Consider the following 17,522-nt stretch of genomic DNA (forward strand, 5'->3'; position numbering starts at 1 on the left):
TCCCCGCCCGCCTCCGCCGCCGCGGGAGCTGAGGGGGCTCTGTCCCTGCCTACTACCACGGGGCAGCGCCGGGCCAGGGCAAGCGAGCCCAGAGGCGGCGGCCAGCCACGAGTGGCCGCGCCGAGTGGCCCCACCGAGTTGGGCCACCTGGCCCCGTCGGCAGCCCCGAGCAGGCCGAGCCGAGCCAGTAAACCCTGCCCTGCCGCGGTTCTGTTACTAATTGGCAACTTTGTTGCACGTGGGTCCTCGCTGCGAACGACAGAGCGGCTTATACTCAGGTGCGGCTTATTTATGGACAAAAAGCAAAATGTTTGCCAACACCCGGCGATGCGGCTTATACTCAGTGCAGCTTGTATTCGTGAATTTACTGTAAATTAGTATAAGACTTAAGAAAAGTTAACAAAAGAACTCAGACCCATTATCCTGTAGTACCCAACCCTTATATCTCTCTGAGTAAAGTCCCATCCCAGCATCAGTGGTTTAGTGTAGTGGACCTCAAAGATGCTTTCTGGGCATGCCAATTAACAGAAGAAAGCCAGGATATTTTTGCCTTTGAATGAGAAGGTCCTTTTCAGGTACTGCTGACAACTGAAGCTGCTATCCGAACCAGGGAATGCGGGTGGATCCATGCCAGCAGAATCAAAAGACCTGTGGAGAAACCTAAAGAGTAGACTATAACATCTGAACCTGGTGACACCAAATTGACTCTTAAGCGAGGACCAATTGGTAATGAATTGGGAGGACCCAAATAACAACTTCCATCAATGCCACACAGTATATCCTGTCTGACTCATTCCAAATAATGGACATATTCACTGGATTAAGTGTAAAGGTCTAAATTGTAGAAAAACTGATGTTGTAATACATACAATTAACAGTCTCATTATAGGGAGTTCTAAATACCAAATCTTGTTCCTATCTAGATAAAAACTAAGAACCATTAAAATAATAACTTTATTTTGTGGATGGGAGTTACTAATGTCTGTTGACTGGGGAATACCTGAGCTGAGGAAATAGTAGGAATCTACAGCTAAGGAGCGTCAAAAACAGCAAGTGACAAAGAAATAGAGGGCAAGACCAGATCGGCCTCTGTATCTGCCACTGAGAAGATCATAACATCTGCTGTGGGCTGCAACCCCATAGGCATGGGAGGTGGAGGTATAAGCCATACCGGACCTCTATTATTCCTTTTTCTGTCACTCAGTTTCTGCCTTTTCCCCGTCGGGAGGTTGGCAAGGCCATGCTACAGATGCTACTGGAAGCTGTACATGGAAAGACACCGAGGTTCTTTCCTTATTACACATACCCATGTCAACAGCCACTGTTATGACCCATTCAAATTAAGTACAGTAATTTCACGAATACAAGCCGCACCAATTTGACTAAGATTTTGCTCCTAAACCGGAAATGCGGCTAATAATCAGGAGCGGCTAATACAACCTCAGAAGTGCCTGCCAGAGTGCTGAGCCGAGCAGCTGCAAAGTCGGCATTTTGCGATTGTTACAAATCGCTACTTTGTTGCACCGCGGGTGGAGCCTGGCTCCCTGTAGGCAGCACGGGGGGCGGGGAGAGAGGCGGGAGAGCTCTCTTTCCTCCTCTGCCGCAGCCCAGGGGAGAGACGGGGGGGGGCCCGGCGCCGCCATTGCCGCAGCCCGGGGAGGAGAGGGGGGACCCGGGCCGCCCCTACCGCGGCCCGGGGAGGGGGGGGGAAGCCCGCGCCGCCATTGTTGCGGCCCGGGGAGGCGGGGGGAAGCCCGCGCCGCCATTGCTGCGGCCCGGGGAGCCGACAGGAGCCCCGCGCAGCCATTGCTGCGGCCCAGGGAGGGGGGGGGGAAGCCCGCGCCGCCATTGCTGCGGCCCGGGGAGGCGGGGGGAAGCCCGCGCCGCCATTGCTGCGGCCCGGGGAGCCGACAGGAGCCCCGCGCAGCCATTGCTGCGGCCCGGGGAGGGGGGGAAGCGCGCGCCGCCATTGCTGTGGCCCGGGGAGCCGACGGGAGCCCCGCGCAGCCATTGCTGCGGCTCGGGGAGCCGACGGGGTGCTTTGTCCCCGCCCGCCGCCGCCGCGGCAGGAGCGGGGAAACTCCGTCCCTGCCCGCCGCCGGCGCCACGGGCGCGGGAAAGCTCCGTCCCCGCCCGCCGCTGCTGCCGTAGGAGCGGGGGAAGCTCCGTCCCTGCCTGCCACCGCGGGGCAGCGCCGACCCGGGGTGACCGAGCCCAGAGGCAGCGGCGGCCGGCCCCGAGCTGCAGCACCGTGCTGGACCACCTGGCCCCGTCAGCGGCCCCTAGCGGGTCGAGCCTGCACAGCCTTAGCTCAGCCAGTAAACCCCGCCCTCCCGCGGTTCTGTTACTAATTGCACGCGGGTCCTCGCTGCGAACGACAAAGCGGCTTATATTCGGGTGCGGCTTATCTATGGACAAAAACCGAAATATTTGCCAACACCCAGAGATGCGGCTTATAGTCAGTGCGGCTTGTATTCGTGAATTTACTGTACCTGTGAACAAAATGGAAAAAAATATTGGATTGCAGAAAACCTCGAAATAAGCAATAACAAATTGAAATGTCCAAAAGGAGAAAAATGGATTTGTTTCACATATATCATTGACAGTAAGGCCCAAGATTTGGTAAAAGAACAATTAGTAAATATAAAAGGAAAAATAGTACCACAGCCTAAAATTGTGCCAATTTCACTTCAAAATTTGTATGCAAGACTTGAAAAGAAACTTGAAAAGGAGATAGATATCTCAAGACTGGGAAAGAACCAATTTATATAACTAAGAGAAAGAATAAGTAAAGAGCTTAATGTAACCAACTGCTGGGTCTGTGGGGGGACTCTGATGTCAAAAAAATGGCCATGGAAAAGTAGTAGCTTAGGCCCAATTGAACTCCTTAAGGGAACCAGACAAATATCAAGAGGAGAAGGAGACCAAAAGGCTGGATTTTAAGTTCAACAGTGATAGGGGAAGAATGTCTCTGGTGCACTGGAAAAGCTTTCATAAGGAAGTCGGAAATACTCCTTGTAAAAGATATAAAGTAAGTAATGGAACACTGACCTGGTGGATCCCAGAGGAACCAACTCAGTATTGGACACAGGGAAAAACAAAAAATGAAAATTGTAAACATGATAACAGAATTAGACTTTTTCAATGTAATGATACTGGCAAGAATCCTTACTATGGAATCCCAGAAATATCCAAATTTTGGAAAAATATAAATCAACAGAAAAATAATTATTGGAAAGCACCTGATGGCTCATTTTGGATATGTGGAAAAAGAGCATATCCTGAACTCCCTTCTCAGTGGGAGTTGTACCCTGGGAATCATACAACCAGGATTTTTTCTTTTACCAAGACCAAAGGGAGACAAATTGGGAATACCAGTTTATGAGGACTTAAAAATAAACAAAAGTGAATTGATTGGAGGGTTCCAAAAATGGGAAGATGAAGAATAGCCCCCTAAACGCATCATTGAAACATATGGACCAGCCACCTGGGCACGGGATGGGAGTTGGGGATACCGAACCCCAATTTACATGTTAAATTGCATTATAAGGCTCCAGGCAGTGGTAGAAATAATAAGAAACAAAACTATGAGCAAATCAACAAAGGCAAACAAGGGCTGCAGTGTATCAAAACAGACTGGTTTTACATTATTTGTTAACTGAAGAAGGAGGTGTGTGTGGAAAATTTAATATATCAGATTGTTGTTTGAAGATAGATGACAATGGAGAGGCTGTACTGGATATAGTCAATGATAACAGGAAAATAGCTCATGTACCAGTACAGAAATGGGAATCAATGCTAAACAATAGCTGGTGGGATAATGTATTGGGAATAGAATGGCGGAAGAAGCTAGGCTTCTTCCTTTTATGTGCTACAGTTGGCTTGATCATTCTCCCTTGTTTAATCCCCTGTTTTATTCAGCTGATCACCAGCGTAGTTCTAGGCATGCAAGTTGTAATAATGCCTTATGGATCCAAAATTGGCTATATCTGGAACAGCACAAAAAATCATGGTGTTAAAAGAACAAAGAAAAATAAAAGACCCCTTGAAGGAAGCGAAAATGATTTATTAAAAAAAGGAGAAAATAATGGAGGTTAGAAAATAAGGAATATTGCTCAAGCCAAATGACGTATAAAAAGAAAGATGGGGGTATTGTTATAAGTGCATGACATATTGTTGGTTTTTCGCAACTATTAGGATAAATGCTATATGTATAATGCTAAAATAGTTTTTCTGTATAAATATAGGTTTTTTTCTTTTCTTCTAATAGCAAAAGTTAGATATAAGTTTTTTAGAGATAGTATGCTTAAACTACCCGCCTAGTTGAGATAATAGCCCGTGAACGTGTGATGGGGCCCTGCAGCTGACACGACAATTATCAACACTCACCGGCTGCAAAAAACCAAAACCACGACCCAAATTAAAAGATGATAAGAAGAGGATTAAAACCATAAGCCAAGAAACACGCATGCTCTAAAAAGGCGGACCCAAGGAGTGGCCATGCTAAACAGTTCCCAGAATTTTTTTACTATACATGAGAGACTATGAATATGCAACAGGTTGATGTATTGTAAAGTGAATTTAAAGGGGCGTTCCCGAAGCAACCGTGTGCTCTTGGCAGCTTGCCAAGCACCCAGCCGTTTTAACCCTTTGCTTTATGTTTGTCTCCTATTGTCTTTTTATTAAACCTTTAAAATTTTACCAGGACAGTGGAGCGTGTTTTTCACACCGCCAAAAAAAACCCCAAAACCACAACATGGCGGATGTCATGCGCTACAGACGCGACTCTCACCCAACATGGCGGCGAGCACATGGCTGCAGAGTCACTCACCCAAAATGGCGGAGCGCGCGCACCGCAGAAGCAGCCCGCCAATTCATCTCAAAATGGTGAAGCGCGGAAAGCAGCCCGTGGTGGAAGATACTGCGCCGAACACGTGGAGGCAGCGGATGGAGCCGCCCCTATCGTGGCGCCAGTGGGTTCCTCCCGTGCGCCAACCAGACCTCAGAAGCATCACAGCACCAGAAATCGGAAAAGAAACCAGCAGCCCCCGCTGCCGGAAGAGCTCCAACAGTTCATTCACCCTATGGCGCGTGGCGCCGCCGGTGCCCGGGGCTGTGGACAGCAGCATACCACCGCACCCACAGTCGGAACTCAAAAAATTTGGGAAACACCACGACAGCCAGCATCGCAGTCAGCACCGAGAACCTGGGAGACCCAGACAACACAGACGGCACCCGAGACCGCAAAAACATAACACCAAGCAGCTGCGAGCAGCCACCGACGCCAGCGAGGCGGAGCGGAGTTCCTCGTTGTCCTCGACAGACCGCGTTGCCTGGCAACGACTACAGCAACTGTATCCAGTACTCTTACACCATCAACAAATGATTGTGAGTTTACTGGGGCTGGGGGAGGGAAACCAAAAGATAGCCCATTCTTCTCCGATCCTTTGAATCCTGGAAAAGACCCTAACAGTGTCACGGGAAAGCCCGTACTGCCCTGTGCTATGCGGAGGTGGCGGGAGCCGGGTGGGGCTCTTCCTAGCAGCATGCTTTCCCCTCTGCCTGCCCTCTGCAAAAGCGGAGAGACAGAGGCAGAGGGGGGAGGGAGCTTGCATGGAACCCCAGCGTCCGTCCCAAGGGGCCGCAGAGGGGAGACAATCCAAAAAAGCCCGGGGGTCAGCGAGAGCAGCACCGCGACTCCCCTCAGCACCGCGCATGTGGGACCCATTCACTATTCTTTCCACACCCCGCGTTGCTATGGAAGCGCTAGGCCCGACTCCGCCTCCAGCTGATTGGTTCCGTCCTGGAACCTGGCCCTCCTTTGACACACCCACTCGCAGCCTACCGCAGCCCGGGGAAACACACCACCCCGGGGCGGTCCCAAGCAGCTGCCCCCACGCCGGAACCGGGGAATGGGGCCTGGACAGAGTAGCCACGAGGAGCGGCAGGCGCCCTCCCAGCTACCGTCGTCAGCCACTCCCACCGTTCCTGCAACAGCCCGAGCTCCGTCTGCTGCAAACCTTCGTGTACCGACACTGAAACCTAGCTCAACAAGTAACTTTTTCTTCAGAAAACTGCAACACCTGCACAAGCCTTCTGAAAAAGCAACTGCAAACTAAGCCTATCATTTCTACAATTAATCCGTAAAACTTCTTTTTTTATTATTCAGATAACGATTGCTACGGGATTTAAAGAGTCAGCACTGTTGTTGTACCTGTGTTACCACTGTTACAATACCACCCTATAACTCTCTGCATTGCTTGAATTACATTTTATAAATAGATACTCCTGTAACTATTTTAAATTACAAGCTATCCTTTCAAGCAAAAATTAAATGATGTTTCCTCAAAGTACTTTTAATTTATAAGAACAGCATCCATTCTACTACTTCCCTAATATAGAAAAGGTTACCACTAGCATTAAAAAACCTAACCCTCTTTCATCCTAAAGCAGAATACTGAAAATACATAAACTATTTTGTTAAACACTCTCCTTAAAATATGTACTGTATTTAATAACCTAAAAGTTTCCATAGACTCCACAGCTTTAAATTGTTTAATTAACATTTCAGTTGCAGTTTTCTAAATACTTATCTCTTATCACTTCTAAAATCACTACCTTTAATATTTCTACATAGCTAAAACATTCAGACCAACTCCTGTTAAAATTAATATCAAGTTTCTAAATATAGCAAGCTTGTCACTGCTATCACTACAGTACTAATTTAGATGTTTTCTTATTTTCAACCAAAATATAAACATAGATTTAAATATTAAGTTTTTACAACTAAATATGAAGATGCAATATTTACAGAACTGTGATAATTTGAGATTACAGGAGTTAAAACTATACATGAAAAGATAATAACAGAAACTTCTAAATTAACAAAATAGTTTGCCTTGCAGCTTTGAGGTCATGTCCTATACCTTTCCTGAAGAAAACATATTATTTAAAGATGCATAATCATCCCAAAACACGTTTAAATTAATTAAAATTATCACCAATTTCAAAACTCTAATTTAAAAAAAGTTCATTAAACTGCAACCATTAGCAATGTTATTAAATATACTAATGATGATACAATAACTGTATAAAAGTAAATTCCTTCCAACCTTGACAAACAACTTCATAGTGTCCTTAGGTATCAAAATGATTAATTTTTGTTATCTCTGTTCTGTAATACTAACACAAAGATGTGTCATTTTAATTATGTACCAAGATGTAACCTGTAAAATCTAAGAAATATAGATGTTTCCTTTGATAGTTTTGAATTGCTTTGGTTATAACAAAAGGGTGAATGATATTTTCAAGAGAGTTCTATATATATGTATATAATTATATTTGTTTACAACTTCTTTATAATATTATTTAAAGGTTTGTTTTAAAGATACAATAGGGAACCCTTCCCAGTCTAGGTTTCAACTCTGGCCAAGTTTTGGCTTTGACTGACAGGGAAAAAGTACTAAATCCAGATGTTTCTGTGCTAAAGATGAAAGCAAGTCATTTTGACCAGCTGATTTAGCCTTGCAAAAGCTGAACTCCTTTCCTTTGAGATAAACATGGAGAGCCTTATCTGGAGAAAGTTCTCTTAAGTCCTCATTTTGAAAGGGAGGCTCCTCAGTGATGGCAGACACTGGGCGATGGTAAAGCATATAGGCAATTATAAGTATCACTTTGTTAATTTCATTTAAAAGTGCATGTTTTGTTCCTGTTATAGTTCTTAAAACAAAGAAAGGGGGCCAAATAAGTAGTAGAAATATGTGGTTTTAATTGAAATAGTTTTAAGTTGAATTGTATATTCTTTAGTATTGTAACTTTGTAACTTCTAAGCATGAGTCTGTGACATGTTTAAGCTGAAAAATTGTAATTTTAACAGTTTTTACCTAACAGTTTCTAAATATGAACACCACAACTCCAATGATACATGAAGCACATCATTGCTGTGGAACATTAGGCTTATTGAATTTGGTGAAAAAAGCTTTATATATTTTTTTAAATCTAACTGAAAGGGTGAGCTGTCACATTGCAGCTAGCCTAAAGCTGCAGCCTCGAACTCAGTCAGCCTAGAAGTAAATAAGTCCCTGAGTGAGTGATTATAAGATAGATTTGAACACATACCCTGGATCCCAGCTAATCCATTGAACCCTAAGTGCAGATGTATCACTGGCCAGGGAAATAGGTGTCTTGACAGCAACCAATCATATGTGTATACCCAGGAAATTCAAAGCCTCTATTTAAGAAGCGTTCAGAACAATAAAAAAAGGCTTATGTCACATGAATCTCAAGAGGGTCTTGTCTCTGTCTCCAACCATGACCCCATTCAATGTAATAATAAGCCTTTTGTTGTATTTTCTCTCCCCTGTCCAGCTAATGAGGGAGAGTGATTGAGACCATTTGGTGGGTGCCTGGCATACAGCCAAGGTCTACCCACCACAAAGGAATACAGCAAAACTTAAAACCTGGAATTCCATCAACACAAACTTATGTCTGGTACAACAGTAACACACATACTAGCTGTTGCATCTCTAAGACCTCAACTACATCCATAAGTTAAAATGCTCAGAAACAATTATAGGTACTTAAGCCAACTGCAGTGGAATAATCTATGCCCTCAACATTGACAACAAAGCCCCATGCCAACTTTCAGATATGATCCCTGATGCATGTCAACATCCAAAACACATCTAAGTATCGTTTAGGAGAATGCTATCTGTTATCAGCCAGAACCATACTGCAGATCAGTATTGCAATTTTGCAATCCTGTTCTAGCAAACAGGAATAGTCCCCATCACTGTTTTATTTACTGATAGAGATGTACTCTACAAAGAGAGCATAACAACCCAGGATAATGTTTTTGTACTGGGCCTGGCTAGGACACAGTTACTTTTCTTCAGGGCAGCTCATATGAAGCTGTTTTAGATTTTTGACCAAAACAGTACTGATAGCAGACTAATATTATAGCTTTTGCTGAATGATGTTTATAGAGCATCAAGACTGCCTGTTTTTCACTCTACTCCCCCAGTGAATAGACTGAGGGTGAGCAATAGGCTGAGATTAGACAGAACAGGGCAGATGACCCAAACTAACCAAAGAGATATACCATAACATATAAAGCCATGCTCAGCAATAAAAGGGAAAAGAGGGAGGTTTTATGGGTGTCAGCCATATTTTCTTTAGGAATTGGCTGGGCATCGGTCTACACATGGGAAGTACAGTAATTTCACGACTATAAGGCGCACCCTTTTGACTAAAATTTTCCCTCGAGCCCGGAAGTGCACCTTATAGTCCATTGCGCCTTATCTGATGTACAAAGCGGCGAAATTTGCCAAACCGGAAGTGTGAGCTGAGAGCCGTGGGGGGAGCCGGAAGTGCCACAGCAGCCGCCCCGAGGCACCGCCCCTCTCCGGTCCAGGCAGTCCCGGGGCCCCATGGCTGCCAGATGAATGTGGGCTAGGGGGGCCGCGGCACCCCCTTCCTGGGTGGAAGCAGTCCCGGGAGCCCATGGCTGCCGCGTGAATGCGGGCTAGGGAGCTCGCGGTACCCCCGCTCCTGGGTCCAGGCAGCCCCGGGAGCCCACGGCTGCCGGATGAAGGCGGGCTAGGGGGCCGGCAGCACCCCCGTTCCTGGGTCCAGGCAGTCCCGGGGAGCCATGGCTGCCACGTGAATGTGGGCTAGGGGGGCCGCGGCACCCCCCCTTCCTGGGTGGCAGCAGTCCCGGGAGCCCATGGCTACCGGATGAAGGTGGGCTAGGGGCCCCGCGGCACCCCCGCTCCTGGGTCCAGGCAGTCCCGGGGGCCCATGGCTTCCGCGTGAATGCGGGCTAGGGGGCCGGCGGCACCCCCGCTCCTGGGTCCAGAAAGGCCTGGGGGCCCATGGCTGCCGCGTGAATGTGGGCTAGGGAGCTCGCGGTACCCCCGCTCCTGGGTCCAGGCAGGCCCGGGGGCCCATGGCTGCCACGTGAATGCGGGCTAGGGAGCCCGCGGTACCCCCGCTCCTGGGTCCAGGCAGCCCCAGGAGCCCACGGCTGCTGGATGAATGTGGGCTAGGGGGGCCGTGGCACCCCCCTTCCCGGGTGGAAGCAGTCCCGGGAGCCCATGGCTACCGGGTGAATGTGGGCTAGGGGGGCCGCGGCACCCCCCTTCCCGGGTGGAAGCAGTCCCGGGAGCCCATGGCTGCCGTGTGAATGCGGGCTAGGGGCCCTGCGGCACCCCCGCTCCTGGGTCCAGGCAGCCCTGGGAGCCCACGGCTGCCGGGTCCAGGGTGGCCCGGTGGCTTGCGGCACCGCCCCTACCGGGTGGAGGCGGGCCCGGGGGCCAATGGCTGCCGGGTTGAGGCGGGGCCTCGACCAGCAACCGCACGGGGTGAGCTGGGGGCGGGGCCTCGCTGCAAAAAAAAAGTGCGCCTTATAGTCTGGTGTGCCTTATGGTCGTGAAATTACTGTAGTTTGATTGCCTTTGCATCACTTGTTTAGTTCTATTACATTTATCCTTTATTTAGTAAGCATTTATATATTTTTGGTTTGTTTTCTCTTGATCCTCAAATTTTCTTGTTTTTATTCTCTTTCTTCTTCCCCCATCCTACTGAGGGTGAAGAGGAAAGTGAGCAAGTAACTGTGATGCTTTATCTGCCAAAGAGGGTTAGCCCACAACAGTTTTCTTTATGAAACACTTGAACATTCACTTTCCCTTTTTTTTTTTTTTACTTTAAAACAAGACATTGGGAATAAACATTATAAACATTGTCTAATCTTCAAGAGTGAGAACTGTATGCTGACTGCCTGAGGGAGAAAATCAATTAATTTATATGATTAACATGATTTTGCACAGTATTCAAATGACTTAATATTTTGCTAAATTACGCACTAAAGTAACTTCATGCCTATTATTACATAAAGTATGAATTCAGTCTGAAGCATAGTCACCTGAGATGATATTAAACATCCTTGGGTTCAGGATAGCAGGACAAATCAGTCGAAGAAAAACAAAGCCACTGAAATGGAGAAAAAAAAGAAATTTTTTGTTCAATAATAAAGCTATCATTAAATTATGTAGTCTTTAGGCATATAAGTGTGGAAATCTTTGTGAGATGACAACCAGCTTGTGCTCCATGTTAATTAAAAATGTCTTTTTATGATTTCAACTATAACAAAAAACAAAATAAAATCAGACATTGATTTCCCAATTAAGGTGAACTTCTGAAACTACCTGGGAAAAGCTTAACTGTAAAACCATACTGAAGTCTGCAGTATAAGACCACACTGACTTTATAAAGGAGGAACACTTCATCTCCTGCCTCCTACAAGTGTTGCACTGTCTACTATCACAAATAATTCATTCTACAGCCACTCATTTCCCCAAGTCGACATAAGGAGAGCAAGAGTGCACAGTAAAAATGGGCTTGAACCAATCCATCTCCTTATAACAGTACGTCAGTATCCTAGAAGAATAATACTGGATCAGCTACTATCTTCACAGAAGTAATTGCTGCCACCCAGACAATCTAGAAAGCTAGGGAAAAGTACACAGTTTGACTGCAGAACTAGGAAATTACTAAACAGAAACCTAAATTGTTGATTTAGTTTTGCACAGTCTCGTTCTTGGTAGTGAGGGGGCCACAGAGGTGGCTTCTGTGAGAAGCTGCTAGAAGCTTCTACCATGTCCAGCAGAGCCAATCCCTGATGGCTCCAAAAATAGACATGCTTCTGGCCAAGGCTGGGCCAACTAGAGATGGTGGTAATGCCTCTGTGATAGTATATTTAAGAAGAAATCTAAACAAAGTTTGTGGTGCAGTTTTAATTCTAGCCGAGAAGAAGAGGAGGTGAGAACATGTGAGAAGAACAACTCTGCAGACACCAAGGTCAGTGAAGAATGAGGGGGAGGAGGTGCTCCAGGTGCTGGAGCCAAAATTCCTCTGCAGGCCATGGTGAGGACCATGGTGAAGCAGGTTGTCCCCCTGCAGCCCATGGGGATCCACAGGGGATGCAGAGATCCACCTGTAGCCCATGGGGGAGGAGCCCACACCAGAGTAGGTGGATGACTGGAGGATGCTGTGATCCAGTGGGAGACCCGTGGAGAGAGGGATCCTACTCCCAGCCTGAAGAAGCCTGTCCTTAAAAGACTGGACCCCACGGAAGAGTGACCCACACTGCAGCAGTTTGAGGCATACTGCTGCCTGTGGGATGCACTCATATTGCAGCAGTTTTGGGAGGACTGTTACTCATGAGATGGAGCCACATCAGAGAAGTATGTGGAGAACTGTCTCCATTGGAAGGGACCCCACGATGCAGCAGGGGAACGACTCCTCTCCCAGAGCAGTGAGAGAAAGCACGGGTGATAAACTGCCCAAAACACCACTCCCTGCCTCCCTGTGCTGTCAGTGGGAAGGAGGGAGGGCTTATAGGCAGGGAGGGAAAGGTGTTTTGAAGGGCTTATTTTACTTCTTATTATCCTGCTCTGATTTTGTTAGTAATAAATTCATTTTATATCTCTAAGTTGAGCCTGTTTTGCCTTTGATGGTAATTGATGAGTGTTTTCTCCCAGTCCTTATCTCAACTCATTAACCCCTCATAATATTTTCTCTCCTCTGTCCACTTGCAGGGGAGGGTGAGTGTCCTAGGTTACAATGTAAAGATGTGACCAAAAGTATGTATTCTATCACCATCTGTTGAAACCAGATGGGGCAGTGATTCTTATCTCTGTAGGAGATATCCTCTGCTAATGGGCCATCGGTTAAAAACCAGGTGGGACAGTCATCTTTATATTTTCCTCAACCCATCCTTTCTCCAGGAAGATATTTTCTGTTAATGGACCATTGAGTCCCACTGCATGACTGATAAAATTACATCATCCCATTGTGAAATGCTCCACCCAGGGGGAGGAGCCAAACATTTCTTACCTAGATAAAAAATGGGATTTGGAACACCAAGGCAGCCCTTACCCACTGGTTTCCAGAGGACAAGAGCTACCAGACCTTTCTACAGGATCACTACTTCAACAAGACCACTTCATCTGGACTGCTACCACCACCCTAACTAGCGAGGTGTCAAGTTGTATTCTGACTGTGTCAGTGGTTTTCTTTTGTACTATTGCATGCTTTTTTTTTTTCCTATTAAATTGTATTTCTGACTTGGACTTTCTCACTGGTTTTGCATCCAAACCCAGTGAGTGAGCAGCTTTCATGGGTGCATGTCCTTCAGTTTACCATGAGAAAAATCTAACTTTCTGTTGACAACTAAAGAAAAATAAAATAAAATATAAATTTCAGGTTAACCATAATTCTGGAAGACTGCTATAAAATTAAGAGATATATGGACCAACTAAAGCAATCTAACTCACCTTTCATTTAGTTCAGAGTGCATGGACACCACCAGCAGACTGCTTTTTCACTACAGCAATACCAAAGTTTGACCTCTTACAAAAGAGTGGAAATGGACCTTGCACTACCTTGCTTTTAAGTATACAGTGATGGCATCGCCTATTATTAATTGGAAGTGACACATGTAGCTGTGAGCTTAACACACCTTTCATGTGTCCAACACACTTCAATTCCAATATATGCTATTATAGAAGTCTCCTGTTTGTCCAAGAACCATGGATTATGGGTTAGCAAAACACTCCTGGCCCAGTGTGAAACAAAACTATTTTCTATGAGATGAATTTAAAGCTGTGAGAAAGTAAATAATTTTGAAGTCATGGCATGTACATCAATTTCTCCTATAGATGATGTATTGGTTTTGCACAGCCTGGTTTTTGGTAGCGGGGGGGCCACAGAGGGGGCTTCTGCGAGAAGCTACTGGAAGCTTCTACCATGTTCAGTAGAGCCAATCCCTGATGGCTCTGAAGATGGACATGCTACTGGCCAAAACTGGGAAAATTAGAGAGGTTGGTAATGCCTCTGTGATAACATATTTAAGAAGAAAATCAAAACAAAGTACACACAGTTTTTCTTCTAGTCAGAGAAGAGGAGGAGGTGAGAACCATGTGAGGGAAAACAACATGGCGACACCAAGGTCAGTGGAGAAGGAGGGGGAGGAGGTGCTCCAGGCTCTGGAGCCGAGATTCCTCTGCAGGCCATGGTGAAGACCATGGTGAAGCAGGCTTACCCCCTGAAGCCCATGGGTCCACAGGGAATGCAGAGATCCACCTGTAGCCCATGGGGGAGGTGCCCATGCTGGAGCAGGAGGAGGCTGTGGTCCAGTGGGAGTCCCAGTGGAGAGAAGGGGCCCTTGCTTCCAGCCTGGAGCAGCCTGTCCTTGGAGGACTGCACCCCATGGAAAGAAAGACCCACGTCGCAGCACTTTTGGGAGGACTGTCTGCCCATGGGGGGAATTCATGTTGCAGCAGGTGTGGTAGGACTGCTGTTTGTGAAAGTGGACCCATGCTGGAGAAGTTCATGGAGAACTGTCTCCTGTGAGAGAGACCCCATGGTCTTACAGGGGAACATCTCCTCTCCCAGAGCAGCGTAAGAAAATCTTGGTGATGAATTGACCAAAACCCCCATGCCCTGTCTCCCTGTGCTGTTGGTGGGAAGGAGGGAGGGACTAGGGGGAAAAAGGTGTTTTAAGGGTTTATTTTACTTCTCATTATACTCCTCTGATTTTGTTTGTAATAAATTCACTTTGTAACTTTAAGTTGAGCCTGTTTTCCCCTTGAAGTGTTTTCTCCCAGTCCTTATTTCACTCATGAACCCTTTGTTAATTTTTTTCTCTCCTTTTCCCAGTTGTGGCAGAGGAGGGTGTGTGAGTGACTCTCGTGGGTGCCTGGCATTGGGCCAGCATCAAACCATGACAGATGACCTGAGGACAACTGGGGTGTGAACCCAAGATGGACCTTGCAGACACAGAAAATTTGCTGATAAAGAGAGAATGGGACCCAATATTTATAGTATCTAGCAGAGGTCCCAGAAAAATTCTCAATGCAAGCTGTATCATTTAAGGAAAGCCACATGGTGCTCTCTGGCGATGGGAAGAAACAGGAAGAGACATGGTATTTGCTTCTAAGTTCTACACGCTTGCAATAGACTAGCCCAAACACCTCTAAATAAGAACAGCCTCAATTTGAAGGAGGAACTCCCGCAGAACACTGTTGGCAGGTTTCACATTGCAGCTAGTCTGAAGCTGCAGTCCAAACTCAACCAGCCTAGAAGTAAACAAGGCCCTTGATGAGCGATGATAGGATGAATTTGAACACATACAAAGGATCCCAGCCAATTAATTGAACCCTTAATGCAGATGTATCATTGGCCAGGGAAATGGGTGTGTTAAGACCCTGACCAATTGCATGTGTATATCCAGGAGATTCAAGCCCCTTATGTAAGAAAGGTCCGAACAACAAGAGGCTTTTGTAATATGGATCTCTGAGAGATCGTGTCGCCTCTGTCTCTGACCCACGATTCCATGTAACAGGCAGGTATTTTACTGAAGATTTTTCTTCGTTAAAATCTTGAGTTACTATTGTTATGAACACTAAATTGCAGGAAAATAAGCATGGAAGGTACTGTACTAAGTACAGTAACATTAACTGAAACTCTGAGGAGGGAAGGACTCCTACATCTTCATTTGTGTCTCCATCCAAAGTGATACACAAGACCCAATGGCAAATCATCTGGAAGACACTGTTCAATGGGAGATTCACCTCAGTAAATCAGATCAGTGCCAGATATTGGTCTATTAGAAAGTTAGGATTGAAAAAAAAAACCAAAAAAGGTAATGCAAATGTAGAAAAGATGTGGCTTTGAAACCTTTAAATCCCCAGTAACATTTAGAACAAGTGTCAAGACTTCATTTTTATCAAAGGTTCTTTTCACCTGCACAAGCAACTGAAAGTGTTAAAGAAAGAACTATTTATTCAATTAACTTATGAATGCAGACTGTAGTTTCTGTACTCAGTGCCAACTCAAAGGAGTCTGGTTCAGCAGCCTGCAACATTTTTAAAGAGATTCTGGAATGTTTCAACATGATTGGGCTGTAGCAGAGAAATAAAACTGGGACAGCATAAAAGTATGTATTTTCCAAAATGAATGCTGATTCCAAGTGATCAGCACAGGGAGCCTTCATTGATGCGGAAAACTATATATTCCAATTCAGAAAGTCCCTCAGTGAAATCTAATGACAGTCCAACCACCTTTCTGAGAAGGTATTAGTTTCCTTAACAGGTTATGTCTGCACTTTAAAGGACACTTAGCATGTGTAAGATTTTTCCAGTAATTAACACATACTACATAAGAGTCCCTGGATAAGGCACAGTCCTCCCAGATGGCATGACAGGAACATAATCATTTGAGGATATAAAAAGTTAACTATCACTTTGAAAAAACTTTTTCTCTTTCCCAAGATCTTAGATTAAATAAATTAACAAAATACAAGTAAATTTGAAGTTGAAGCTATTAAGTATAGCTATAATGGCCTCTATACTAGACCATTACCAAGTCTCCAACAACATGACTAAGAATCTATCAGATCCTTAACTGAGATATCATGCCTCAGTACCACAATAATTTTAAATATTCTTGTAATCTTTATACAGTAATTTCACAATTATAAGCCGCACTGAGTATAAGCCGCACTTCTGGGTGCCAGCAACTTTTCGTTCTTTGTCCATATATAAACCACACCTGATTATAAGCCACACATTACAATACAGAGTGTGATAAAAGGTATCTATTCTATCACCATCTGTTGAGTGTGGGGGCACTGATCCTTATCACCGCGGGAGATATTCTGCTAATGGCCCATCCATTGAAACCAGGTGGGGCATTGTTCTTTATCTTTTCACAACCCATCCTCCCTCCAGAAAGTAATTTTCTGCTAATGGCCCATTGAGTCCCACTGTATGACTGATAAAATTGCTTCATCCCATTGGAAGTTGCTCCAGCCAGGGGGAAGAGCCCAACATTTCTTACCAAGATAAAACCAGAGGTTTTGGGACACTAAGGGAGCCCCTTTCTCCACTGGACTCCAGAGGAAAACCGGATTTCTCCACATCACCGCTGGACCTCTGGAGGGAAACTGCACCTTCTACAGGAGCACTGCTTCAACTGAATCACATCTGTCACTGCAAGAGGACTGCAACCATCATTTAATGGGACTGCTACCAACACCCTGCCTGACGGGGTGACAGGTTGTATTCTGACTTTGTCAGGGTTTGGAGTTTGTTTCTTTATAGTACTGTATTTCTATTTTAATTTCCCTAGAAAAGAACTGTTATTCCTAATTCCCATATTTTTGCCTGAAAGCCTCTTGATTTCAAAATTATAATAATTTGAAGAGAGGGGGTTTACATTCTCCATTTCAAAGAGAAGTTCCTGCCTTTCTCAGCAGACACCTGTCCTCCAAACTAAAACAGCAACTTTTTGTTCTTTGTCCGTATATAAGCCGCACCTGATTATAAGCGGCACTTTGGGTTCGGGCTAAAATTTTAGTCAAAATGGTGTGGCTTATAATCGTGAAATTACTGTAAATACTAAAAACTTTTGTCACTAAAAGAAAAAATTTATAAGCACACCGAAGCATGAGTGAGACAGGG

The 17,522-nt window shown here is 45.5% G+C and overlaps 1 protein-coding gene across 3 annotated transcripts in view; it reads right to left on the reverse strand.

Annotated features, from left to right (window-relative positions):
• Nucleotides 1-17,522, reverse strand: part of LOC117005018 (ras GTPase-activating protein 1-like) — a 175,036-nt gene that overhangs the window by 23,522 nt on the left and 133,992 nt on the right. For all 3 annotated transcript variants that reach the window (XM_033076234.1, XM_033076233.1, XM_033076235.1), the window contains exon 21: nucleotides 10,922-10,989. In XM_033076234.1, coding sequence (XP_032932125.1) covers nucleotides 10,922-10,989 — 68 coding nt within the window. The remainder of the gene's footprint in view (nucleotides 1-10,921; nucleotides 10,990-17,522) is intronic.

The sequence above is a fragment of the Catharus ustulatus genome, chromosome W (genome assembly GCF_009819885.2).
Source record: "Catharus ustulatus isolate bCatUst1 chromosome W, bCatUst1.pri.v2, whole genome shotgun sequence".
Classification (NCBI taxonomy): domain Eukaryota; kingdom Metazoa; phylum Chordata; class Aves; order Passeriformes; family Turdidae; genus Catharus; species Catharus ustulatus.